We start from the raw sequence: 26,469 nt of genomic DNA on the forward strand, positions 1-26,469 counted from the left end.
GTATTGCGTTCCCTACAGGGGGGGCTGTATGGCGTTCCCTACAGGGGGGGCTGTATGGCATACAGCCCCCCTGTAGGTAATGCCATACAGCCCCCCCTGTAGAGAACGCCATACAGAGCCCCCCCTGTAGGGAACGCCATACAGCGCCCCCCCTGTAGGGAACGCCATACAGCGCCCCTCCCATGTAGGGAATGCCATACAGCGTCCCCCCTCCCAAAAAAATGCGACCTACAGCGTGCGACAAAAGACATGTATCCCCTATCCACAGGATAGGGGATACATGTGTGATCGCTGGCATTGATAGGGAGAACGGGGGACTGAAAGTCCCCTGAAGTTCTCCATGACTAACCTCTGACTTCCGGCGTCTGCGCAGCTCACTAAAAATGAAAGGACCGCTGGTCACGCATGCGCACAAGCGCGACCGGCGCTCCATTCATTTCTACGGAGCTGCCGACACAGACCCCGGAAGTCCGAGGTTTGTGATGGAGAACTTCAGGGGACTTTCGGTCCCCCATACTCCTTATCGCTGCCAGCGATCACACATGTATCCCCTATCCTGTGGATAGGGGATACATGTCTTTTGTTTAATGGCAGAGCGGGGAGATATCTCCCTGCTCTGCCATAGTGTTCAGTGGCGTCCCGCCATAGCAGCAGCAGCGGCTGCCAGCGGAGCCTCCGGTCATGGTAGGGGCCCGTGCCGGCGGGCAACACGGGCCCCCCCATGCCGCGGGCCCCGTAGCAGCCGCTACTGCTGCTACGGCGGTAGTTACGCCACTGTTTGAGAGTTATAATCTTTATGAAGTTACTTTAGATAATAAAGCTTTCCTATATATCTCATGATGGTTGTTATGCAACTTTTACTTTGGAATATTAGATTTTATACATTTCATCACATTCATTTGATTCAGTTGAGCAACAAACTGCTTAGGGGTATGCTATCAAAGAAAATCAGACACTAGGTGCTGGATTGACCATATGAAGAGTATTAGAAATGCACTCTTTATGGGGTATAAAAGGTTCACTACTGGTTTTACATTTCGTTAGTGTTATTTCCAGTTGTTTATTTGCATTTATTCAGGATGGATGTTCAGGTAGAAACATACTTTTACGAAATTAAAGTGAAAAATAACAAAATCTCACCCATTTAAAGCATTTAGTATCTAAATAAACATTCAAGCAAACCTATCCGCACAAGTATTACTATAAAGTTAGAACATCTTTTAGATGCTCTTAAAAATTTAGAAGTAGCGTGTGCTAGGTGCACCCAATAATGACCTCTAAGCTGGCGTTGGAGAGGTGTGATTCATCACTAACTTGACTCATGCTGAAGACCAGTAGACAAAGCAAGGTGAGTGCAATATCAGCCTTCATCTTTTATGTCAATCCTTCCAGTGCTGCTTTCTATCTGGGAAGCAGTTGGAAGAGGAGCTACACCTTGTATAGTGTATGTGGAGTGCTGGTTTTAAGTCCATGGTGTAGGGACAATGTGGGCGCAAACAGATTTTCTTACTCTATACTTATCAATTTAGTGGGCGACTCATTTAATAAGTATTAAAAACGTAAAAATAAATTACTACCCAGGATAGGAGAATCCTCCACACTTAATAATTTTGAAAGTTGCACAGAGCAAATCTAGCTGCCCAAGCCTTGTGTTGAATGCAACAAATAGCACCGGTACCCTCCAGTAGAGAATATATTAGCAGGAGACTCCGTGGGTATATATATCTGACAAATATGGTATAATTACAATTAAGAGACTTTTCTTTATCCTTAAGTCAAAGACAACTTTTGCGAATATTGTTGTAAAAACAAACCTCCATTAAAGCTTATCTGCAAATATAACATTTAGAAAACTGTACATTGATGCATTTATTTTTAGAAAAATTGGTTAGGTTGAGAACTGATACTATTAAATTTAGTGCAGAAATCACTGATGTCTAAGGGTATGTTCACACGCCCTATTTACGGACGTAATTCAGACGTTTTACGCCTCGAATTACGGCGGAAAAACGGCTCCAAACCGTCTGCAAACATCTGCCTATTGAATTCAATGGGTCTTACAGTGTTCTTTGCAGACGGGCTTTTTTTTTACGCGCCGCTGTCAAAACACCTCGCGCAAAAAGACGCATGTCACTTCTTGGGACGTAATTGGAGCTATTTTTGATTGACTCCAATGAAAACAAACTCCAATTACGTCCGTAAAAGACGCCGCGAAAAACGCGTGCACTTGTCAAAACGTCTGAAATTCAGACGTAATTGGCTTTGCAGTGTGAACATATCCTTATAATCAAACAATGTGACTTTATCTTCTGTTTATCACAGAAGATCATAAATCTGTTAAAATATATTGGAGTTTGGTTATAGACATGGAGCACTTATTCCTTACTATGAATTAAATTACAAGTAAGTGGTAGCTTCTCTACTCTCTCGCTCTTTTGCTTGTGCTACAGCTACATTGATGCATTGCAACCACTCTTCTGCATTCTTCTCGTCTTTTGCCTTGAAGACATAGGTCTTGTTATCAGTAAAGATCTCAAAAGCCCGAGGAAGACTCCGATCCCGCCGTTTCTTAGCTACAGCTTTGACACTCTGAACTTTGCTTAGCTCAATAGGACAATCATCAGGATCATCTTTCTGGAAAAAAACCCACAAAAATTGCATGTCAATAACATAAAATTAGGCTTATATGAAAATCATGTGTGGGCTCAAGTTTAAGAAGGAGGATGCCATGGCTTGTGTCTTGTGTACAAATTGGTCAATCTAGTTGGATTTTCACCATGTGTCCCTTTACTTCTGCATAGATGTCACACTATGATGGGCCTCGACATTCCTTTTAAACTTTTGCTACCCTTAAATAGTATTTAAAGCAAATTAACTTTTCCTCATATGTGTGTATATGAGGAATAACACTATTTCTGGACATTAAATAACACTTGAATATAAGTGATGAACACTTGAACCTAAGTGAAGACATTTTTTTACAAACTGCGTGGGGTATTTCACACAGGCAGGTTGTAGCTTGTAATCAATATAGCTATATTGCTACCATTAAACAAACAATATATACCCCTAAAGATACTAATCAGTGATATCTAGATTTTTACTAGGGAAAACAAACTTGACAATTTACTCGGTGAACTACTGGACATTAAATAACTAGTATTCTGTATTTTTCCAGCAGTTTTCCCCTCTGCAGGCGATATCTCTAATTCTCAGTTGTCTCTGAGCTAGTGGGCAGAGCCTCATGTCCTCTATACACTGCACACAGGGAAGAGAAGAATCCTTCTCTCCTATCTCAATCTATCTATCTATCTATCTATCTATCTATCTATCTATCTATCTATCTATCTATCTATCTATCTATCTATCTATCTATCTATCTATCTATCTATCTATCTATCATCTATCTATCACATATATAGAATCCGCAGCAGCATGGAGGATATTATACAGCAGTAATAAGCAGTGTAGCTGAGAATCCAGCACTCGGGTGTCAAAGAAATCTTACCAGCAGCACCGCTGTGTCTTTCTCACTTTGCTCCTGCATTTCTCCACCTGCTTACCCCTCCCCTCTCCATAGACCAGTTTGCAGCTTGTCTGTTGCTGTCTCATTCTCTCTCTGCTCCCCCCTACCCTCTCCATAGACATTTATTGACAGGCAGTGAAGAGACACACCCCCACATTCTGCAGACTGTCAATTCTGTTCTATAACCAGGGATCAGCTTTTCTGACCAACAGGGGGTAGACAGCAGATTACAGGGAGGGAGACACCTAGTGGCAGTAACTTCACACAAAATTTGCATGGAAAAAACACCTGAAATTCTAATAATAAGGGTGTATTCACATCAGCGTTCGGTTTCCGTTGATGTGTTCCGCCAGAACTTTCCGTCAGAGCAACCCATCAACGGAAAAGCAAACAGAAACCATAGTTTCCGTTTTCATTACCATTTATTTCAATGGTAATGCTTCCCTTGCTAATGGTTTCCATTTGTCTACGTTCCGTAAGGTTTTTTTTTTTTTACTAAATCAATGGCGCAGTCGACTGTGCTATTGTTTCCGCCAAAAGTACGAAAACCTTAGAGAACGGAGACAAACGGAAACCATTAGCAACGGAAGCATTACCATTGAAATCATTAGTAATGCTAACGGAAAGCTATTGCTTTATTGTAAAATATTGACTATGTTGAAAAAAAAACAAACAAGGAAAATATATTCTTACATAAAAGCAAAAGGTTATCCTGAAGACATAAAGCTTGGAATCATCTGATTTTAATCAACACCAGAGATTGCAGGGCAACACACATGTGTAAGAAAGTTATGCATGTTTATGTGATAGACATTACGTATGCATACAATTTTCTGTGAAATCAAGCAGTACAGAGGGCAAGAGATTTCTTGTCCCCTGTTGCTAGCTATTCCCTGCACGCAAACAAATACTTCAATAAGCAATATAGACTATAGCTTTATGTTACCATCTTGTATGGCTCTCACTAACAAATTCCATAAAAGATAGTTGCTGGAAGAACAGCTGCTATTAATTCTGCTTCATAAACATCTACTGGATCATAAAAAAAATTATTGCGGGCAGAAACTTCCCTTGCTGGGCAAAAGAGGGGCCACCATATAATTTCCATCAGACACAAGTATTTTATTTTCTTCACTTAAATCTCATCATGAATACATTATAAAATTGCAAGTCATGGAACTCTTAGCACTGTACGACACGCACAGTTTTATATAAAAATAATGAAAAACCAAGAACATTAGTGTTTTACGGAAGTAGCAGCCTTACAATGTTCCCAAATATGTCAGAGTAAAGCAATCTGCTGTAAATAAGAATAAAAACATCTCCTTAGAGCATTATTAGCATTACACTGTATGATGAATTCCTGAATTCTACAAGGGTAGGCTTTTTGGGTAGTAAGTTGTTTACGATACTTGAAACAAATAATTTAGTTAATCTTGATTATACTTGATTAAGCATTTAGGACCTTGAGCACACAAAAGGTTACAAACGCTAGTTGTTCCAATTTCAGAACTCTACGTGCCAAGTCCAATTTTGGCCTTTAGTGCGATGGTTTGGAACAATGTCAGCAGAATTGTAATGAAAAAGTGAAAACAATTCTGTCTATCAAGAAACTACTGGGGACTGTCAGAACAGAGAGCCACAAAGTCTGTTTAAGAAACTTTGCAAAGTCATTCATGTTTAATGTGCAATTTCTAGGATCATTTTCCTAGAGTAATGCAATTTATCACTGAGGGGGACAAGTATCAAGCCGTGCTAGTAGTAACATTTCAATACTAACTGGTGCTAAAAGGATTATAACATAGTGCTCCTCATATTACAGCTTAGTTTATGTAAATTTATGGGGCTTGGGGAATGACTCTGATACTTATTTCTTCACTTAATCCCAAAGGCAGAGTATTACCTAATTTTTATTGGTTTAGTTCTTTCAAATCATTGGAACAGGATAGTGGGGATTTTTTCAATCTAAAAATCATATATATACTGCAAACCAAGATAATTTTATCTGGCATATAGGGGAACACCAACCTGTCCACTAACATGGCCAACATTTATATCTTTAGCGTGTAACTATGTTAAGATTTTTGGGAGTGTCTGTATGAGTGTTTTTTTTTCCATTATACCTTGACATATTTGGGTAATCCATGGAAAACAGCTTTAGGTTAGGATCATTACTGGCAATACACATAGTGAATATCGCCTCAATAATCATTTGACCGACAGTTATTAGTCCTAATTTTCCTAACAGTGGTGTTTGCAGAATTATGGCAAAGGGGTGCTTCGCAGACTGCGGTAACACATGTGCATATCTACTGGCCACATACAGTTCCCTTGTAACAGCTATCTGTAGTTTGTGCCACCATAACATTGTCACCCTAGTTCAGTGCAATGACTCCAATAAAAGTGCCAGCCACACTGCCCTAATATCAGTGTCAGTCAGTACCCCGTAACACTTTCAGGCACAGGGCTCCAATAACAGCCCCAGACCATTACCCCTCCTCAAAAAGTTCCAGTAGGCCCTATGCATTTCGGTGGGTAGTGTTCTCCTGGCATATGCCTAATCCAGATTTATCCATCAGTCTACCATATAGGGAAATGTAAGTCATGAGTCCAGAGAACACGAGTCCAGTGACTGCTTGCTTTACAACACTCCAGTCGACCCTTGGCATTGCGCATAGTGATCTTAGTGTGCAGTGTGTAGCTGTTCAACCATGGAAACCCATTTCATGAAGCTCCCAATGTTCAGTCTATTTGTGTCAAGTGGTCAATCTGTGATATAAAGTGATAGTATAAAGACGTAAGTATGTAAGGGGGTAACACGGCCCCCTCTCCAGTAATGTGTCCTGGGACGTTAGACACCTTTACACATTGTAAAACCGCTATAAACTGAGACTTTAATTTTGGGTTAACCTTTTTGTGTTTTAGGTCTCAATGGTCCCAATACCATTCTTTTTGTAAATATGTATAATGTTGTATATTGCTACTTAAATGGCAACAGGTTCTATAGTAATGCGTGGACACCTTAGACACACACATTCCCTGGAGTAAGAGGGGTTTAGGAAATAATAGGGTGTGTTCTGTCGCATAGAGAAAGTGTGAGATAAGAGTGGTAACCGAGTGGTGCAGAGCTGATGGAGCTTGTCAGAACAATGCTAGTGAGCGGCCAAGAAGTGGGGAACTGTCATCTAGGGGTGTATGGTTTGACAAGGTGGAAGCTGTTGTCTGCGAGACGGGGCAGAAGCTTTCGTCTGCCAGACAGGGCTGAAGTGGTCGTTGACCAAACAAGGCAGAAGCTTTCATTGGCCAGACAGGATTGAAGCTGTTGTTTGCAAGATGGGGCAGAGACTGCCCCTTGACAGACAGGGTGGAACCTGCCAGGAAAGAGTGACTTAGCCTACCTCCTTAGAGACAGTGAGTACCTGGGCTGCAGAACGTGGTCGCGGTATCAATAGTGACCACCCGCAGTTTATAGGCTAGATATTGTCACACCGCAAGGATTGCAATAATTTCCATCATAGTGGCCCATTTACTAATTTCACCAAAGCAAATTTAAAGTTGTATCTCTCATAGTTACATAGGTTGAAATAAGACATAGGTCTCAATAAGTTACCCGTCATTCGTTGCTTGATTAATTATACACTACCGTTCAAAAGTTTGGCGTCACCCAGACAATTTTGTGTTTTCCATGAAAACTCACACTTATATTTATCAAATGAGTTGCAAAATGACTAGAAAATATAGTCAAGACATTGACAAGGTTAGAAATAATGATTTTTATTTGAAATAATAATTTTCTCCTTCAAACTTTGCTTTCGTCAAAGAACTCTCCTTTTGCAGCAATTACAACATTACAGACCTTTGGCATTCTAGCTGTTAATTTGCTGAGGTAATCGGGAAAAATTTCACCCCATGCTTCCAGAAGGCCCTCCCACAAGTTGGATTGGCTTGATGGGCACTTCTTGCGTACCATACGGTCAAGCTGCTCCCACAACAGCTCTATGGGGTTGAGATCTGGTGACTGCGCTGGCCACTCCATTACAGATAGAATACCAGCTGCCTGCTTCTTCCCTAAATAGTTCTTGCATAATTTGGAGGTGTGCTTTGGGTCATTGTCCTGTTGTAGGATGAAATTGGCTCCAATCAAGCGCTGTCCACAGGGTATGGCATGGCGTTGCAAAATCTAGTGATCACCTTCCTTATTCAAAATCCCTTTTACCTTGTACAAATCTCACACTTTACCAGCACCAAAGCAACCCCAGACCATCACATTACCTCCACCATGCTTGACAGATGGCGTTAGGCACTCTTCCAGCATCTTTTCAGTTGTTCTGCGTCTCACAAATGTTCTTCTGTGTGATCCAAACACCTCAAACTTCGATTCGTCTGTGCATAACACTTTTTTCCAATCTTCCTCTGTCCAATGTCTGTATGCTTTTGCCCATATTAATCTTTTCCTTTTATTAGCCAGTCTCAGATATGGCTTTTTCTTTGCCACTCTGCCCTGAAGGCCAGCATCCCGGAGTCGCCTCTTCACTGTAGACGTTGACACTGGCATTTTGCGGGTACTATTTAATGGAGCTGCCAGTTGAGGACCTGTGAGGCGTCTATTTCTCAAACTAGAGACTCTAATGTACTTGTCTTGTTGCTCAGTTGTGCAGCGGGGCCTCCCACTTCTCTTTCTACTGTGGTTAGAGCCTGTGTGTGCTGTCCTCTGAAGGGAGTAGTACACACCGTTGTAGGAAATCTTCAGTTTCTTGGCAATTTCTCGCATGGAATAGCCTTCATTTCTAAGAACAAGAATAGACTGTCGAGTTTCACATGAAAGCTCTCTTTTTCTAGCCATTTTGAGAGTTTAATCGAACCCACAAATGTAATGCTCCAGATTCTCAACTAGCTCAAAGGAAGGTCAGTTTTATAGCTCCTCTAAACAGCAAAACTGTTTACAGCGGTGTTAACATAATTGCACAAGGGTTTTCAAGTATTTTCTAATCATCCATTAGCCTTCTAACACAGTTAGCAAACACAATGTACCATTAGAACACTGGAGTGATGGTTGCTGGAAATGGGCCTCTATACACCTATGTAGATATTGCATTAAAAACCAGACGTTTGCAGCTAGAATAGTCATTTAGCACATTAACAATGTATAGAGTGTATTTCTGATTAATTTAATGTTATCTTCATTGAAAAAAACTGTACTTTTCTTTCAAAAATAAGGAAATTTCTAAGTGACTCTAAACTTTTGAACGGTAGTGTAGCTCTCAATGCCATTCGTCAATAAATAATCATCTAGCCTTTTTTTAAATGCTGACATAGTATCTGCCATCACAACCTCTTTGGGTAGGGCATTCCACAGCTTGACCACTCTAACTGTAAAGAACCCTTTTCTATATTGATGTCTGAAACGTCTTCCTTCCACATGCAATGGATGTCCCCTGGTCCTTTGTAGAGTCCTTGGAAGGAACTGATCATGTGCTAGTTCTCTGTATTGAAAACACATATACTTATACATGTTAATAAGTTCCCCCCTAAGACGTCTTTCTTCCAAGCTGAACAAGCCCAATTTTTCTAGCCTTTTATTGTAAGCTACACCTTCCATCCCATTTAATAATGTAGTTGCCCGCCTTTGAACCCTCTCCAGTTCTCCTATGTCCTTTTTACAATGTGGAGCCCAAAACTGAATTCCATATTCAAGAAGTGGGCTTACAAGGGATTTATAGAGGGGTAATATGACATTTGGATCACAGGTTTTTATCTCTCTTTTTATACACCCTAAAATCCTATTTGCTTTTGCAGCTGCTGCCTGACATTGATTGTGCCTTTATCCCCAGTTTTATTCCATTTAAAATTTATGCATTAATATTATTATTGCGTCCTAGGTGTATTACTTTACATTTATCAAAATTAAATTTCATCTGCCATGTTTTTGCCCATTCTGCCCAAGCTTATCTAGGTCTTTCTGTATCCCACATAGTTTTGTATCGTCAGAAAAAACCTTGTTATCAATCCCATTTACAAGGTTAATAATAAAGAGATTAAAAAGAATTGGGCCTAACACCGCTCCTTGGGGTACCCCACTGCTGACTTCAGCCCATTTTGAGTAAGTTCCATTTTAACAACTCTTTGTTTTCTGTCTCTCAACCACTTCTTTACCCACTTGCATATATTGTTCCCCAGTCCCTGTGTCTGAAGCTTTAAAACAAGACTGTTGTGTTTAACAGTATCAAATGCTTTTGCAAAATCCAAATAAATTACGTCAGCCACATGACCAATATCTAGATTTGCACTTACCTCCTCATACAAACTGAGCATGTTGGTTAGGCACGACCTGTTTTTCATAAATCCATGCTGGTTACCAGTTATTTGATTTTTCTCCGCCAAATACTTTTGCAGTTCATCTCTTAGAATGCCCTCAAATATTTTGCATACCACAGATGTCAAACTTACAGGACCTTAGTTACTCCGTTCCACCATTTTACCCTTTTTGCCCTTCTTAAATATTAGTACATCAGCCACCCTCGAATCCTGTGGCACTGATCCTGTTACAATAGAGTCTAAGAATATGAGATACAGTGGTCTGTCCAATACTGAGCTCAATTCCCTTAATACAGTGGATGAATGCCATCTGGGCCAGGGGATTAATCAATATTTAATTTTCTCAGACACAGCTGTACTTCCTCCTGTGTTAAGCAGGTAATATTGCGGGGGAACCTTTATCATTGTCCCCCTGAATATCTGGCACTGGCAGCTTATCAGTGAACACCGACGAAAAGTACGTGTTTAATATTTCATCCCTCCCTTTGACCCCTACAATAATATTCCCATGCTTATCTTTAAGAGGGCCAATATTATCAGATTTTTATTTTTGCCATTAATATATTTATTTAAAAAAATTTGGATTCATTTTAATGTCGTTAGCAATTTGTTTTTCTGTAGATAACTTTGCTAACTTGATTCCATTTTTAGATTTTCTATTGAGATCTTTGTAAGTCTGGAATGCTTTTACTGAGCCGTCAGCCTTCAATGTTTTGAATGCTTTTTGTTTTTGTCTTACTATATTTAGTAATTCCCTATTCATCCATATTGGTCTCCTTTTATTCCTAGACATTTTGTTACCAGAGGGTATAAACTTAGTACACGATTCATGTAATATATCTTTAAAAACTTCCCATTTATCTTCAGTATTCCTATTTACCATTACATGATCGATCCCAGTCAACAAGACTAAGTGTTTCCTAAAATTCCAGGTTTTTGTTGCTCCCCTTCATATTGTTTTATTGAAAATTATATTAAAACTTACCATATTGTGGTCACTATTGCCCATGTGCTCCCGGACCTCCACATCTGATATTGTGTCTGGTCTATTAGATAAGACCAGATCCAGCACCTTATCCTCTCTGGTTGGTTTATTAACCAACTGAGTGAAATAATTGTCTTGAATTGTGTATAAAAACTTCCAGCTTTTTACACATCCAGCGGCCTCTATGTCCCAATTAATGTCAGGATGGTTAAAATCCCCCATAATAAGGACCCGATTGTTATTTGTTGCAGCATTTCATCCTCAGCCTGTTCCGCTATGTTCGGTAGCTTATAATAAACTCCAATTAGTAGTTTACCGTTATTAATCGTTCCATGAAATTTTACCTATAATGACTCTATACTGTCACAGTCTCCCCCAAGTGTTTTCATTCAGCACTGGTCTTAGGCTGGATTTTACAAACCGACTAACCCCTCCACCTTTTTTATCTTTTCCTTTCCTTCTAAATACTGTGTAGCCCTCGACATTAGTTACCCAGTCATGGCTTTCATCCAGCCAGGCTTCTGTTATGCCCACTACATCATAATCCATGCCGGTCATTAGAATCTCCAATTCATCCATTTTACTTGCAAGACTTCTTGCATTCGCCAGCATACATTTGATCTTACCAACACCTTTATTATTCTTAGGTCTATATTTATTCCTATGAATACTGGGAAGACCCCAGCAGTTGGCAGGCACGTAATGGATACAAAAAGGAACTAAGTGTACCGAGGTACACTGAAAGCCAATTTCCCAACTGCTGACTGATAGTAAAAAATAACTTTTAATGATTTTACCACTAAAAATGTCCAGGTGGACATAAACACTGTATACGAACAATTTTAAAGTTATAGCCGATATTGCTGCCACACACGCTCAGTTTACACTCCGTCTGCATGTATTGCCAGACAGAGCACAGAGTGCTAGAAATTGTCCAGTGACAGATATGACAGCTGGATAGCTGCAGACTGCCGTACTGGGACGGATTCAAGTTAAATTCAAAATTGGATTCGTGTGCTGGATTTGCTAGACAAATGGGCTGTTTAAAACAATGAATTTAGCCCCCCCGACATGTTTCGCTGTCAACACAGCGTCCTCAGGGGATCAAAATGGGGCTAGTAAGCGCGTGTACGTGTTGTTACTTCCTTTAAAGACTTCCATTTCGTAATTCACAGTGTCCACCTGTGTCGGAACCAATGGAATGTCGATTACGAGGACGAGCCTCCACATCCCAAGATTGACATGGGAATTAGCCAATGTGAGGGCTATATCAGTGTAGCCAATACGAGTGCGCCAAATGCGCATGGGCACTGTGTCCAGAATCGGACACAGTAAAATTAGCTACTCCTCTGGTTCTTATAGCGGCGCATGGGCACTGTGTCCAGGGTCGGACATAGTAGAAATTAGCTACTCCTCAGATTCTCTTGGCGGCGCATGCGCATTTAAAGACCGATCGGACTTAGTCAGTTTTGACATTTATGGAATACTCATTTGGTTCTCTTAGCGGCGCATGCGCATTTAGAGACCGATCGGACTTAGTCAAATTTGACATTTATAAAATATGTAAGCATATGTCTTGGATCGCATAGCTTACAGAGGAGGTAACGTGGAGCGCATTTGCGCACTGGGGACATGGAGGGACTTAGATGAATTTTGTAATACAGATCTGGATAAATAGCAGCATTGATAAGTCTCATTATTTAACTTAACTTAACCAAATCGAACGGATATATGGACAAGTGCACGTCTCTGGATGCCCAGACAAGAGATCGAATGGGAATCAGGTATGTATTCCAATATATGTGTATGCATTGTCTACACTCCAGATACGTGTGTAAGAATAATGTCCAGATGCTTGTATTGGTCCAAAGGGGTGGTTTCTTAGGAAGAAGAAAAGAAAAGGAAGATAAATAGTGGTACAAAGGGCATGTAAAATAGAAGGGTATGTGGAGAGATAAACTGTCATTTTAATAGATAAAAATGTAAGATTTCTAATTCGCTATCTAGCGAGTGATGGTGATTAGAAAGTAATCTATCTGACATTTGAGATCATAAAAGACTATAGGAAGGCAACATAAGTGAAGCCCTCATTTAGTCCATTGGGGCTCAATGATCCAAGCCTATGGATCCATTTGGCCTCTTCTTGTAGAAGTTTTTTATCAAGGTTGCCTCCCCTGGGGCCCAGTTTAACTTGGGTGATACCCCAAAATTTCAGGGCATTAATGTCACCTTGATGATGGAATCTAATATGTTTAGACAAAGGTGTATCTTCTTTTGTGTTAATTGTACTTTTATGTTTGGAAATTCTTCTACGGAGTTGTTGAATAGTCTTACCCACATATAGTTTTGGGCAGGGACACCGTGCTGCATAAATGATACCACTGCTTTGACAGTTTATAAATTGTCTGATAGTAAACATCTTGCCGTCACTTGGGTTTACAAAAGTTTTAGTTGTCGGCATTAAAGGGCAGAGGGAACACCTGCCACATGGAAAGGATCCCTGTACTGGGGGTGGAAGCCAACTCGTGTGTGACGTGGAAGGTTTGGAGTAGTGGCTATGTGTCAGATGTTCCCGGAGGTTCTTGCCTCTCCTATAGGTAATGTTAGGAATACTAGAAATAACATCACAGAGGTCAGTATCTGTCTGCAGAATAGACCAGTGCTTTTTAAGAATGTCTTTAATCTGATGTGAGCAGTTGTCAAAGTTCCCTATACATCTAATAAGGGAAGATGGTTCAGTATTAACGGACTTCGATTTATTAGTCTCCCTTGTACCATGGAGTAGTTCATCCCTAGACGTTGCCCTAGCTCTAGCATAAGCTCTATGCAGAGTTTTTTTTGGGTATCCTCGTGCGAGAAATTTATTGTATAGGATATCACATTCCAGTTGGAAGGTAGCTTCTTCCGAGCAGTTTCTTTTAGCTCTTAAATATTGCCCAATAGGAATACCTTTTTTGAGGGCCGGAGGATGAAAACTTCCCCAATGCAAGAAACTGTTGGTTGCAGTCTCTTTTCTAAAAATTTGGGTTTGAACAGCCCCACCAGGATCCAGGGTAATTTTTAGGTCCAAAAAATTAATTTCTTTTGTGTGTATAGTATAAGTGAATTTCATCCCGATTTGGTTGTTATTAATGATGTCCATAAAGTCAGAGAAAAGGTGGGAGTCCCCCTCCCAAAAAACAAGTATGTCATCTATATATCTTCCCCAAAATAAAATGTGACAAGTGAAAAAAAGTAAATCATCGTTAAAAATTAAAGTGTCCTCCCACCACCCTAAAAATAAATTTGCGTATGTGGGTGCACAAACAGTGCCCATGGCTGTACCTTTAAGTTGGTGATAAAATTTGTTGTCAAAAAGAAAATAATTGTGTGTAAGTAGGAATTGTAATAAAGATAGTGTGAAATTATTATGTGCCTGAAACTGAGTCCCCTTAGTGCTCAAAAAGTGTCGAACAGCATTGAGGCCCAGATCATGATTGATGTTCGTGTACAATGACTCGACATCAATGCTGGCTATTAGTGTCGTGGAAGAGACATTAATACCCTGTATCCTGGTGAGGGTGTCTTTGGTATCTCGTAAGTATGAAGGTAGGGCTGTAACAAAAGGAGATAAAATTTCGTCGACATATGTACTAATGCCCTGCGTTAAATTGTCATTACCGGAGACAATTGGTCTACCAGGCAATGGTGTCGCGTTTTTATGTATTTTTGGCAAGGCATAAAAAGTTGCCAAAGTAGGGGTAGAGTTATACATAGATTTAAATTCCTCCAATGAAATCAGACTACTTTCTCTTGCATCATTTAGAAGGATATGTAATTCAGATAAGTATCGTTCAGTTGGATTACCGTCCAGTATTTTGTATGTGGATACATCATTGAGAAGTCTGTGGACCATGGCGACATAGTCTAAACGATTAAGGATGACAATATTGCCCCCTTTGTCAGAAGGTTTAAATATAACTTCCTCATTTTTGCTAAGTTCTTCCAATGCTATTTTCTCTGATTTACTGAGATTGCTACAGATTTTTGGTTTGCTCAGTTGAAGTTTCTTTAAGTCTGCACTGACCATTTTGACGAATATATCAATATGTGGATATTGTGAGATGGGAGGTGTTAATCGTGACTTGGGTCGTAGTGTAGAAAAGGGGCCCGTGGCCCTATCTGCAGTGTATTCATTTTCCTTCGACAAATCTTCTAGTGCACGTAGAGTGGTAAGTTCAGTGTAATTTAAAGATGAGGTGTCATCGAATTTGTACTTAAAGAATTTATGTAAGGCAAGTTTTCTTGCGAACAAATTAATGTCTTTTGTCCACATAAATTCGTCAAAATTTGGAGTGGGAGTGTACGATAGACCTTTGTGTAACAATAAATTTTGCTGCGGATTCAGTTGGAATTCTGATAGATTTATTACTTGCATATCATCTGGGCGGCATGTGCCGCTATGCATTATTTGGTCTGGCTCCATGGTGTCTTGTGCGTTCCTAAAAAAGGAATCACAGGAAAAGTATTGGTTGGTGCTGAGACTTGAAGGCCCATATTTCCAGCATTCACAGTATTCCTCAAAGGGCCGTCTATATGTTTCCCTACGGGAAATGGAGTATTGGGTGTCCCTATTGGGGGTATGTGAGATGCTGATGATATTGAGGAGGTAGCCTGTGCAGAGGAGGTAAACGAGGAAGCAGTCCGTTGCCCGTTGTATGCTGGCCATAATGTAGAGGTTCCCTTAGGACCAATAGATGTCCTTTTCGATGGATTATATTTTCTATTTTTTAATTTCCGTTTCGCTCCCAGTCTATTATCGTCAGGAGGTATCCTGGATTCCTCAGTACCAGACACATCCGACTCGGAGATGTCTATAGATCTGTTAACACGATTTTGGTATGGAGCAGGAGGGGCACGACTGCGATATGTATATATTTGGCCTGTGTCAAAGTCTCTGCGGTCTCTGATATATTTTCTATGCTTTCTCTCCTTTATTTCTCTCTGTAGGTACTCAATATTTTTTTGTAACTTTATTTCACATTCACTATATTCTGGAGTTGAACTGAAACTCTGAATATCATGAATTTCTTTTTCTAACTGTGAGCCTACTTTGAGAAGGTCTTTTTTCTCAAAGTCCAAAAGGTATTGCATTAGACGTAGGGAGCTTTCAGTTAGTATTTGCTCCCATCCCTTAATGAAGTTTGTATCACTACGATATAGATTAGGGATTAGATTGATACGTAGACCTCTGTATATTATTTGTTGTTGGATATAGGTTTCCAAACTCGTGATTTCCCAACATGATCTTACATATTGCTTGTACGTTTTTTGGAGGTCTTTAAATGCCGTCTGCACGTCAAATTGATGCAGTGGTATGCTTTCCGTAGAAAAAACAAATAGTGCTTCAGACGCCAAATCATCTGGATTAAGTTTTCTAGATAAGAAATTTGCCATCACCCAGAGTGGGGAATTGATATAGATATTAACAGCAGGATCTCTCAATAGAATACAGACAAGGGGTCAGAAGGTAGGTGATTAACCTAATAGGAGCATGAATACTGGGAAGACCCCAGCAGTTGGCAGGCACGTAATGGATACAAAAAGGAACTAAGTGTACCGAGGTACACTGAAAGCCAATTTCCCAACTGCTGACTGATAGTAAAAAATAACTTTTAATGATTTTACCACTAAAAATGTCCAGGTGGACATAAACACTGTATACGAACAATTTAAAAGTTATAGCCGATATTGCTGCCACACACGCTCAGTTTACACTCCGTCTGCATGTATTGCCAGACAGAGCACAGAGTGCTAGAAATTGTCCAGTGACAGATATGACAGCTGGATAGCTGCAGACTGCCGTACTGGGACGGATTCAAGTTAAATTCAAAATTGGATTCGTGTGCTGGATTTGCTAGACAAATGGGCTGTTTAAAACAATGAATTTAGCCCCCCCGACATGTTTCGCTGTCAACACAGCGTCCTCAGGGGATCAAAATGGGGCTAGTAAGCGCGTGTACGTGTTGTTACTTCCTTTAAAGACTTCCATTTCGTAATTAGGTTAATCACCTACCTTCTGACCCCTTGTCTGTATTCTATTGAGAGATCCTGCTGTTAATATCTATATCAATTCCCCACTCTGGGTGATGGCAAATTTCTTATCTAGAAAACTTAATCCAGATGATTTGGCGTCTGAAGCACTATTTGTTTTTTCTACGGAAAGCATACCACTGCATCAATTTGACGTGCAGACGGCATTTAAAGACCTCCAAAAAACGTACAAGCAATATGTAAGATCATGTTGGGAAATCACGAGTTTGGAAACCTATATCCAACAACAAATAATATACAGAGGTCTACGTATCAATCTAATCCCTAATCTATATCGTAGTGATACAAACTTCATTAAGGGATGGGAGCAAATACTAACTGAAAGCTCCCTACGTCTAATGCAATACCTTTTGGACTTTGAGAAAAAAGACCTTCTCAAAGTAGGCTCACAGTTAGAAAAAGAAATTCATGATATTCAGAGTTTCAGTTCAACTCCAGAATATAGTGAATGTGAAATAAAGTTACAAAAAAATATTGAGTACCTACAGAGAGAAATAAAGGAGAGAAAGCATAGAAAATATATCAGAGACCGCAGAGACTTTGACACAGGCCAAATATATACATATCGCAGTCGTGCCCCTCCTGCTCCATACCAAAATCGTGTTAACAGATCTATAGACATCTCCGAGTCGGATGTGTCTGGTACTGAGGAATCCAGGATACCTCCTGACGATAATAGACTGGGAGCGAAACGGAAATTAAAAAATAGAAAATATAATCCATCGAAAAGGACATCTATTGGTCCTAAGGGAACCTCTACATTATGGCCAGCATACAACGGGCAACGGACTGCTTCCTCGTTTACCTCCTCTGCACAGGCTACCTCCTCAATATCATCAGCATCTCACATACCCCCAATAGGGACACCCAATACTCCATTTCCCGTAGGGAAACATATAGACGGCCCTTTGAGGAATACTGTGAATGCTGGAAATATGGGCCTTCAAGTCTCAGCACCAACCAATACTTTTCCTGTGATTCCTTTTTTAGGAACGCACAAGACACCATGGAGCCAGACCAAATAATGCATAGCGGCACATGCCGCCCAGATGATATGCAAGTAATAAATCTATCAGAATTCCAACTGAATCCGCAGCAAAATTTATTGTTACACAAAGGTCTATCGTACACTCCCACTCCAAATTTTGACGAATTTATGTGGACAAAAGACATTAATTTGTTCGCAAGAAAACTTGCCTTACATAAATTCTTTAAGTACAAATTCGATGACACCTCATCTTTAAATTACACTGAACTTACCACTCTACGTGCACTAGAAGATTTGTCGAAGGAAAATGAATACACTGCAGATAGGGCCACGGGCCCCTTTTCTACACTACGACCCAAGTCACGATTAACACCTCCCATCTCACAATATCCACATATTGATATATTCGTCAAAATGGTCAGTGCAGACTTAAAGAAACTTCAACTGAGCAAACCAAAAATCTGTAGCAATCTCAGTAAATCAGAGAAAATAGCATTGGAAGAACTTAGCAAAAATGAGGAAGTTATATTTAAACCTTCTGACAAAGGGGGCAATATTGTCATCCTTAATCGTTTAGACTATGTCGCCATGGTCCACAGACTTCTCAATGATGTATCCACATACAAAATACTGGACGGTAATCCAACTGAACGATACTTATCTGAATTACATATCCTTCTAAATGATGCAAGAGAAAGTAGTCTGATTTCATTGGAGGAATTTAAATCTATGTATAACTCTACCCCTACTTTGGCAACTTTTTATGCCTTGCCAAAAATACATAAAAACGCGACACCATTGCCTGGTAGACCAATTGTCTCCGGTAATGACAATTTAACGCAGGGCATTAGTACATATGTCGACGAAATTTTATCTCCTTTTGTTACAGCCCTACCTTCATACTTACGAGATACCAAAGACACCCTCACCAGGATACAGGGTATTAATGTCTCTTCCACGACACTAATAGCCAGCATTGATGTCGAGTCATTGTACACGAACATCAATCATGATCTGGGCCTCAATGCTGTTCGACACTTTTTGAGCACTAAGGGGACTCAGTTTCAGGCACATAATAATTTCACACTATCTTTATTACAATTCCTACTTACACACAATTATTTTCTTTTTGACAACAAATTTTATCACCAACTTAAAGGTACAGCCATGGGCACTGTTTGTGCACCCACATACGCAAATTTATTTTTAGGGTGGTGGGAGGACACTTTAATTTTTAACGATGATTTACTTTTTTTCACTTGTCACATTTTATTTTGGGGAAGATATATAGATGACATACTTGTTTTTTGGGAGGGGGACTCCCACCTTTTCTCTGACTTTATGGACATCATTAATAACAACCAAATCGGGATGAAATTCACTTATACTATACACACAAAAGAAATTAATTTTTTGGACCTAAAAATTACCCTGGATCCTGGTGGGGCTGTTCAAACCCAAATTTTTAGAAAAGAGACTGCAACCAACAGTTTCTTGCATTGGGGAAGTTTTCATCCTCCGGCCCTCAAAAAAGGTATTCCTATTGGGCAATATTTAAGAGCTAAAAGAAACTGCTCGGAAGAAGCTACCTTCCAACTGGAATGTGATATCCTATACAATAAATTTCTCGCACGAGGATACCCAAAAAAAACTCTGCATAGAGCTTATGCTAGAGCTAGGGCAACGTCTAGGGATGAACTACTCCATGGTACAAGGGAGACTAATAAATCGAAGTCCGTTAATACTGAACCATCTTCCCTTATTAGATGTATAGGGAACTTTGACAACTGCTCACATCAGATTAAAGACATTCTTAAAAAGCACTGGTCTATTCTGCAGACAGATACTGACCTCTGTGATGTTATTTCTAGTATTCCTAACATTACCTATAGGAGAGGCAAGAACCTCCGAGAACATCTGACACATAGCCACTACTCCAAACCTTCCACGTCACTCACGAGTTGGCTTCCACCCCCAGTACAGGGATCCTTTCCATGTGGCAGGTGTTCCCTCTGCCCTTTAATGCCGACAACTAAAACTTTTGTAAACCCAAGTGACGGCAAGATGTTTACTATCAGACAATTTATAAACTGTCAAAGCAGTGGTATCATTTATGCAGCACGGTGTCCCTGCCCAAAACTATATGTGGGTAAGACTATTCAACAACTCCGTAGAAGAATTTCCAAACATAAAAGTACAATTAACACAAAAGAAGATACACCTTTGTCTAAACATATTAGATTCCATCATCAAGGTGACATTAATGCCCTGAAATTTTGGGGTATCACCCAAGTTAAACTGGGCCCCAGGGGAGGCAACCTTGATAAAAAACTTCTACAAGAAGAGGCCAAATGGATCCATAGGCTTGGATCATTGAGCCCCAATGGACTAAATGAGGGCTTCACTTATGTTGCCTTCCTATAGTCTTTTATGATCTCAAATGTCAGATAGATTACTTTCTAATCACCATCACTCGCTAGATAGCGAATTAGAAATCTTACATTTTTATCTATTAAAATGACAGTTTATCTCTCCACATACCCTTCTATTTTACATGCCCTTTGTACCACTATTTATCTTCCTTTTCTTTTCTTCTTCCTAAGAAACCACCCCTTTGGACCAATACAAGCATCTGGACATTATTCTTACACACGTATCTGGAGTGTAGACAATGCATACACATATATTGGAATACATACCTGATTCCCATTCGATCTCTTGTCTGGGCATCCAGAGACGTGCACTTGTCCATATATCCGTTCGATTTGGTTAAGTTAAGTTAAATAATGAGACTTATCAATGCTGCTATTTATGCAGATCTGTATTACAAAATTCATCTAAGTCCCTCCATGTCCCCAGTGCGCAAATGCGCTCCACGTTACCTCCTCTGTAAGCTATGCGATCCAAGACATATGCTTACATATTTTATAAATGTCAAATTTGACTAAGTCCGATCGGTCTCTAAATGCGCATGCGCCGCTAAGAGAACCAAATGAGTATTCCATAAATGTCAAAACTGACTAAGTCCGATCGGTCTTTAAATGCGCATGCGCCGCCAAGAGAATCTGAGGAGTAGCTAATTTCTACTATGTCCGACCCTGGACACAGTGCCCATGCGCCGCTATAAGAACCAGAGGAGTAGCTAATTTTACTGTGTCCGATTCTGGACACAGTGCCCATGCGCATTTGGCGCACTCGTATTGGCTACACTGATATAGCCCTCACATTGGCTAATTCCCATGTCAATCTTGGGATGTGGAGGCTCGTCCTCGTAATCGACATTCCATTGGTTCCGACACAGGTGGACACTGTGAATTACGAAATGGAAGTCTTTAAAGGAAGTAACAACACGTACACGCGCTTACTAGCCCCATTTTGATCCCCTGAGGACGCTGTGTTGACAGCGAAACATGTCGGGGGGGCTAAATTCATTGTTTTAAACAGCCCATTTGTCTAGCAAATCCAGCACACGAATCCAATTTTGAATTTAACTTGAATCCGTCCCAGTACGGCAGTCTGCAGCTATCCAGCTGTCATATCTGTCACTGGACAATTTCTAGCACTCTGTGCTCTGTCTGGCAATACATGCAGACGGAGTGTAAACTGAGCGTGTGTGGCAGCAATATCGGCTATAACTTTTAAATTGTTCGTATACAGTGTTTATGTCCACCTGGACATTTTTAGTGGTAAAATCATTAAAAGTTATTTTTTACTATCAGTCAGCAGTTGGGAAATTGGCTTTCAGTGTACCTCGGTACACTTAGTTCCTTTTTGTATCCATTACGTGCCTGCCAACTGCTGGGGTCTTCCCAGTATTCATGCTCCTATTAGGTTAATCACCTACCTTCTGACCCCTTGTCTGTATTCTATTGAGAGATCCTGCTGTTAATATCTATATCAATTCCCCACTCTGGGTGATGGCAAATTTCTTATCTAGAAAACTTAATCCAGATGATTTGGCGTCTGAAGCACTATTTGTTTTTTCTACGGAAAGCATACCACTGCATCAATTTGACGTGCAGACGGCATTTAAAGACCTCCAAAAAACGTACAAGCAATATGTAAGATCATGTTGGGAAATCACGAGTTTGGAAACCTATATCCAACAACAAATAATATACAGAGGTCTACGTATCAATCTAATCCCTAATCTATATCGTAGTGATACAAACTTCATTAAGGGATGGGAGCAAATACTAACTGAAAGCTCCCTACGTCTAATGCAATACCTTTTGGACTTTGAGAAAAAAGACCTTCTCAAAGTAGGCTCACAGTTAGAAAAAGAAATTCATGATATTCAGAGTTTCAGTTCAACTCCAGAATATAGTGAATGTGAAATAAAGTTACAAAAAAATATTGAGTACCTACAGAGAGAAATAAAGGAGAGAAAGCATAGAAAATATATCAGAGACCGCAGAGACTTTGACACAGGCCAAATATATACATATCGCAGTCGTGCCCCTCCTGCTCCATACCAAAATCGTGTTAACAGATCTATAGACATCTCCGAGTCGGATGTGTCTGGTACTGAGGAATCCAGGATACCTCCTGACGATAATAGACTGGGAGCGAAACGGAAATTAAAAAATAGAAAATATAATCCATCGAAAAGGACATCTATTGGTCCTAAGGGAACCTCTACATTATGGCCAGCATACAACGGGCAACGGACTGCTTCCTCGTTTACCTCCTCTGCATAGGCTACCTCCTCAATATCATCAGCATCTCACATACCCCCAATAGGGACACCCAATACTCCATTTCCCGTAGGGAAACATATAGACGGCCCTTTGAGGAATACTGTGAATGCTGGAAATATGGGCCTTCAAGTCTCAGCACCAACCAATACTTTTCCTGTGATTCCTTTTTTAGGAACGCACAAGACACCATGGAGCCAGACCAAATAATGCATAGCGGCACATGCCGCCCAGATGATATGCAAGTAATAAATCTATCAGAATTCCAACTGAATCCGCAGCAAAATTTATTGTTACACAAAGGTCTATCGTACACTCCCACTCCAAATTTTGACGAATTTATGTGGACAAAAGACATTAATTTGTTCGCAAGAAAACTTGCCTTACATAAATTCTTTAAGTACAAATTCGATGACACCTCATCTTTAAATTACACTGAACTTACCACTCTACGTGCACTAGAAGATTTGTCGAAGGAAAATGAATACACTGCAGATAGGGCCACGGGCCCCTTTTCTACACTACGACCCAAGTCACGATTAACACCTCCCATCTCACAATATCCACATATTGATATATTCGTCAAAATGGTCAGTGCAGACTTAAAGAAACTTCAACTGAGCAAACCAAAAATCTGTAGCAATCTCAGTAAATCAGAGAAAATAGCATTGGAAGAACTTAGCAAAAATGAGGAAGTTATATTTAAACCTTCTGACAAAGGGGGCAATATTGTCATCCTTAATCGTTTAGACTATGTCGCCATGGTCCACAGACTTCTCAATGATGTATCCACATACAAAATACTGGACGGTAATCCAACTGAACGATACTTATCTGAATTACATATCCTTCTAAATGATGCAAGAGAAAGTAGTCTGATTTCATTGGAGGAATTTAAATCTATGTATAACTCTACCCCTACTTTGGCAACTTTTTATGCCTTGCCAAAAATACATAAAAACGCGACACCATTGCCTGGTAGACCAATTGTCTCCGGTAATGACAATTTAACGCAGGGCATTAGTACATATGTCGACGAAATTTTATCTCCTTTTGTTACAGCCCTACCTTCATACTTACGAGATACCAAAGACACCCTCACCAGGATACAGGGTATTAATGTCTCTTCCACGACACTAATAGCCAGCATTGATGTCGAGTCATTGTACACGAACATCAATCATGATCTGGGCCTCAATGCTGTTCGACACTTTTTGAGCACTAAGGGGACTCAGTTTCAGGCACATAATAATTTCACACTATCTTTATTACAATTCCTACTTACACACAATTATTTTCTTTTTGACAACAAATTTTATCACCAACTTAAAGGTACAGCCATGGGCACTGTTTGTGCACCCACATACGCAAATTTATTTTTAGGGTGGTGGGAGGACACTTTAATTTTTAACGATGATTTACTTTTTTTCACTTGTCACATTTTATTTTGGGGAAGATATATAGATGACATACTTGTTTTTTGGGAGGGGGACTCCCACCTTTTCTCTGACTTTATGGACATCATTAATAACAACCAAATCGGGATGAAATTCACTTATACTATACACACAAAAGAAATTAATTTTTTGGACCTAAAAATTACCCTGGATCCTGGTGGGGCTGTTCAAACCCAAATTTTTAGAAAAGAGACTGCAACCAACAGTTTCTTGCATTGGGGAAGTTTTCATCCTCCGGCCCTCAAAAAAGGTATTCCTATTGGGCAATATTTAAGAGCTAAAAGAAACTGCTCGGAAGAAGCTACCTTCCAACTGGAATGTGATATCCTATACAATAAATTTCTCGCACGAGGATACCCAAAAAAAACTCTGCATAGAGCTTATGCTAGAGCTAGGGCAACGTCTAGGGATGAACTACTCCATGGTACAAGGGAGACTAATAAATCGAAGTCCGTTAATACTGAACCATCTTCCCTTATTAGATGTATAGGGAACTTTGACAACTGCTCACATCAGATTAAAGACATTCTTAAAAAGCACTGGTCTATTCTGCAGACAGATACTGACCTCTGTGATGTTATTTCTAGTATTCCTAACATTACCTATAGGAGAGGCAAGAACCTCCGAGAACATCTGACACATAGCCACTACTCCAAACCTTCCACGTCACTCACGAGTTGGCTTCCACCCCCAGTACAGGGATCCTTTCCATGTGGCAGGTGTTCCCTCTGCCCTTTAATGCCGACAACTAAAACTTTTGTAAACCCAAGTGACGGCAAGATGTTTACTATCAGACAATTTATAAACTGTCAAAGCAGTGGTATCATTTATGCAGCACGGTGTCCCTGCCCAAAACTATATGTGGGTAAGACTATTCAACAACTCCGTAGAAGAATTTCCAAACATAAAAGTACAATTAACACAAAAGAAGATACACCTTTGTCTAAACATATTAGATTCCATCATCAAGGTGACATTAATGCCCTGAAATTTTGGGGTATCACCCAAGTTAAACTGGGCCCCAGGGGAGGCAACCTTGATAAAAAACTTCTACAAGAAGAGGCCAAATGGATCCATAGGCTTGGATCATTGAGCCCCAATGGACTAAATGAGGGCTTCACTTATGTTGCCTTCCTATAGTCTTTTATGATCTCAAATGTCAGATAGATTACTTTCTAATCACCATCACTCGCTAGATAGCGAATTAGAAATCTTACATTTTTATCTATTAAAATGACAGTTTATCTCTCCACATACCCTTCTATTTTACATGCCCTTTGTACCACTATTTATCTTCCTTTTCTTTTCTTCTTCCTAAGAAACCACCCCTTTGGACCAATACAAGCATCTGGACATTATTCTTACACACGTATCTGGAGTGTAGACAATGCATACACATATATTGGAATACATACCTGATTCCCATTCGATCTCTTGTCTGGGCATCCAGAGACGTGCACTTGTCCATATATCCGTTCGATTTGGTTAAGTTAAGTTAAATAATGAGACTTATCAATGCTGCTATTTATGCAGATCTGTATTACAAAATTCATCTAAGTCCCTCCATGTCCCCAGTGCGCAAATGCGCTCCACGTTACCTCCTCTGTAAGCTATGCGATCCAAGACATATGCTTACATATTTTATAAATGTCAAATTTGACTAAGTCCGATCGGTCTCTAAATGCGCATGCGCCGCTAAGAGAACCAAATGAGTATTCCATAAATGTCAAAACTGACTAAGTCCGATCGGTCTTTAAATGCGCATGCGCCGCCAAGAGAATCTGAGGAGTAGCTAATTTCTACTATGTCCGACCCTGGACACAGTGCCCATGCGCCGCTATAAGAACCAGAGGAGTAGCTAATTTTACTGTGTCCGATTCTGGACACAGTGCCCATGCGCATTTGGCGCACTCGTATTGGCTACACTGATATAGCCCTCACATTGGCTAATTCCCATGTCAATCTTGGGATGTGGAGGCTCGTCCTCGTAATCGACATTCCATTGGTTCCGACACAGGTGGACACTGTGAATTACGAAATGGAAGTCTTTAAAGGAAGTAACAACACGTACACGCGCTTACTAGCCCCATTTTGATCCCCTGAGGACGCTGTGTTGACAGCGAAACATGTCGGGGGGGCTAAATTCATTGTTTTAAACAGCCCATTTGTCTAGCAAATCCAGCACACGAATCCAATTTTGAATTTAACTTGAATCCGTCCCAGTACGGCAGTCTGCAGCTATCCAGCTGTCATATCTGTCACTGGACAATTTCTAGCACTCTGTGCTCTGTCTGGCAATACATGCAGACGGAGTGTAAACTGAGCGTGTGTGGCAGCAATATCGGCTATAACTTTTAAATTGTTCGTATACAGTGTTTATGTCCACCTGGACATTTTTAGTGGTAAAA

General features: G+C 40.2%; 1 protein-coding gene across 1 annotated transcript in view; it reads right to left on the reverse strand.

The window, feature by feature from the left end:
* Positions 1-1,870: 1,870 nt before the first annotated feature.
* The window catches only part of VEPH1 (ventricular zone expressed PH domain containing 1), a 409,378-nt gene continuing 384,779 nt past the window's right edge, over positions 1,871-26,469 (reverse strand). Inside the window, exon 14 of the mRNA XM_075864020.1 lies at positions 1,871-2,634. Coding sequence (XP_075720135.1) covers positions 2,398-2,634 — 237 coding nt within the window. The 3' untranslated portion in view covers positions 1,871-2,397. The remainder of the gene's footprint in view (positions 2,635-26,469) is intronic.

Source organism: Rhinoderma darwinii, chromosome 4 (assembly GCF_050947455.1).
Source record: "Rhinoderma darwinii isolate aRhiDar2 chromosome 4, aRhiDar2.hap1, whole genome shotgun sequence".
Classification (NCBI taxonomy): Eukaryota; Metazoa; Chordata; class Amphibia; order Anura; family Rhinodermatidae; genus Rhinoderma; species Rhinoderma darwinii.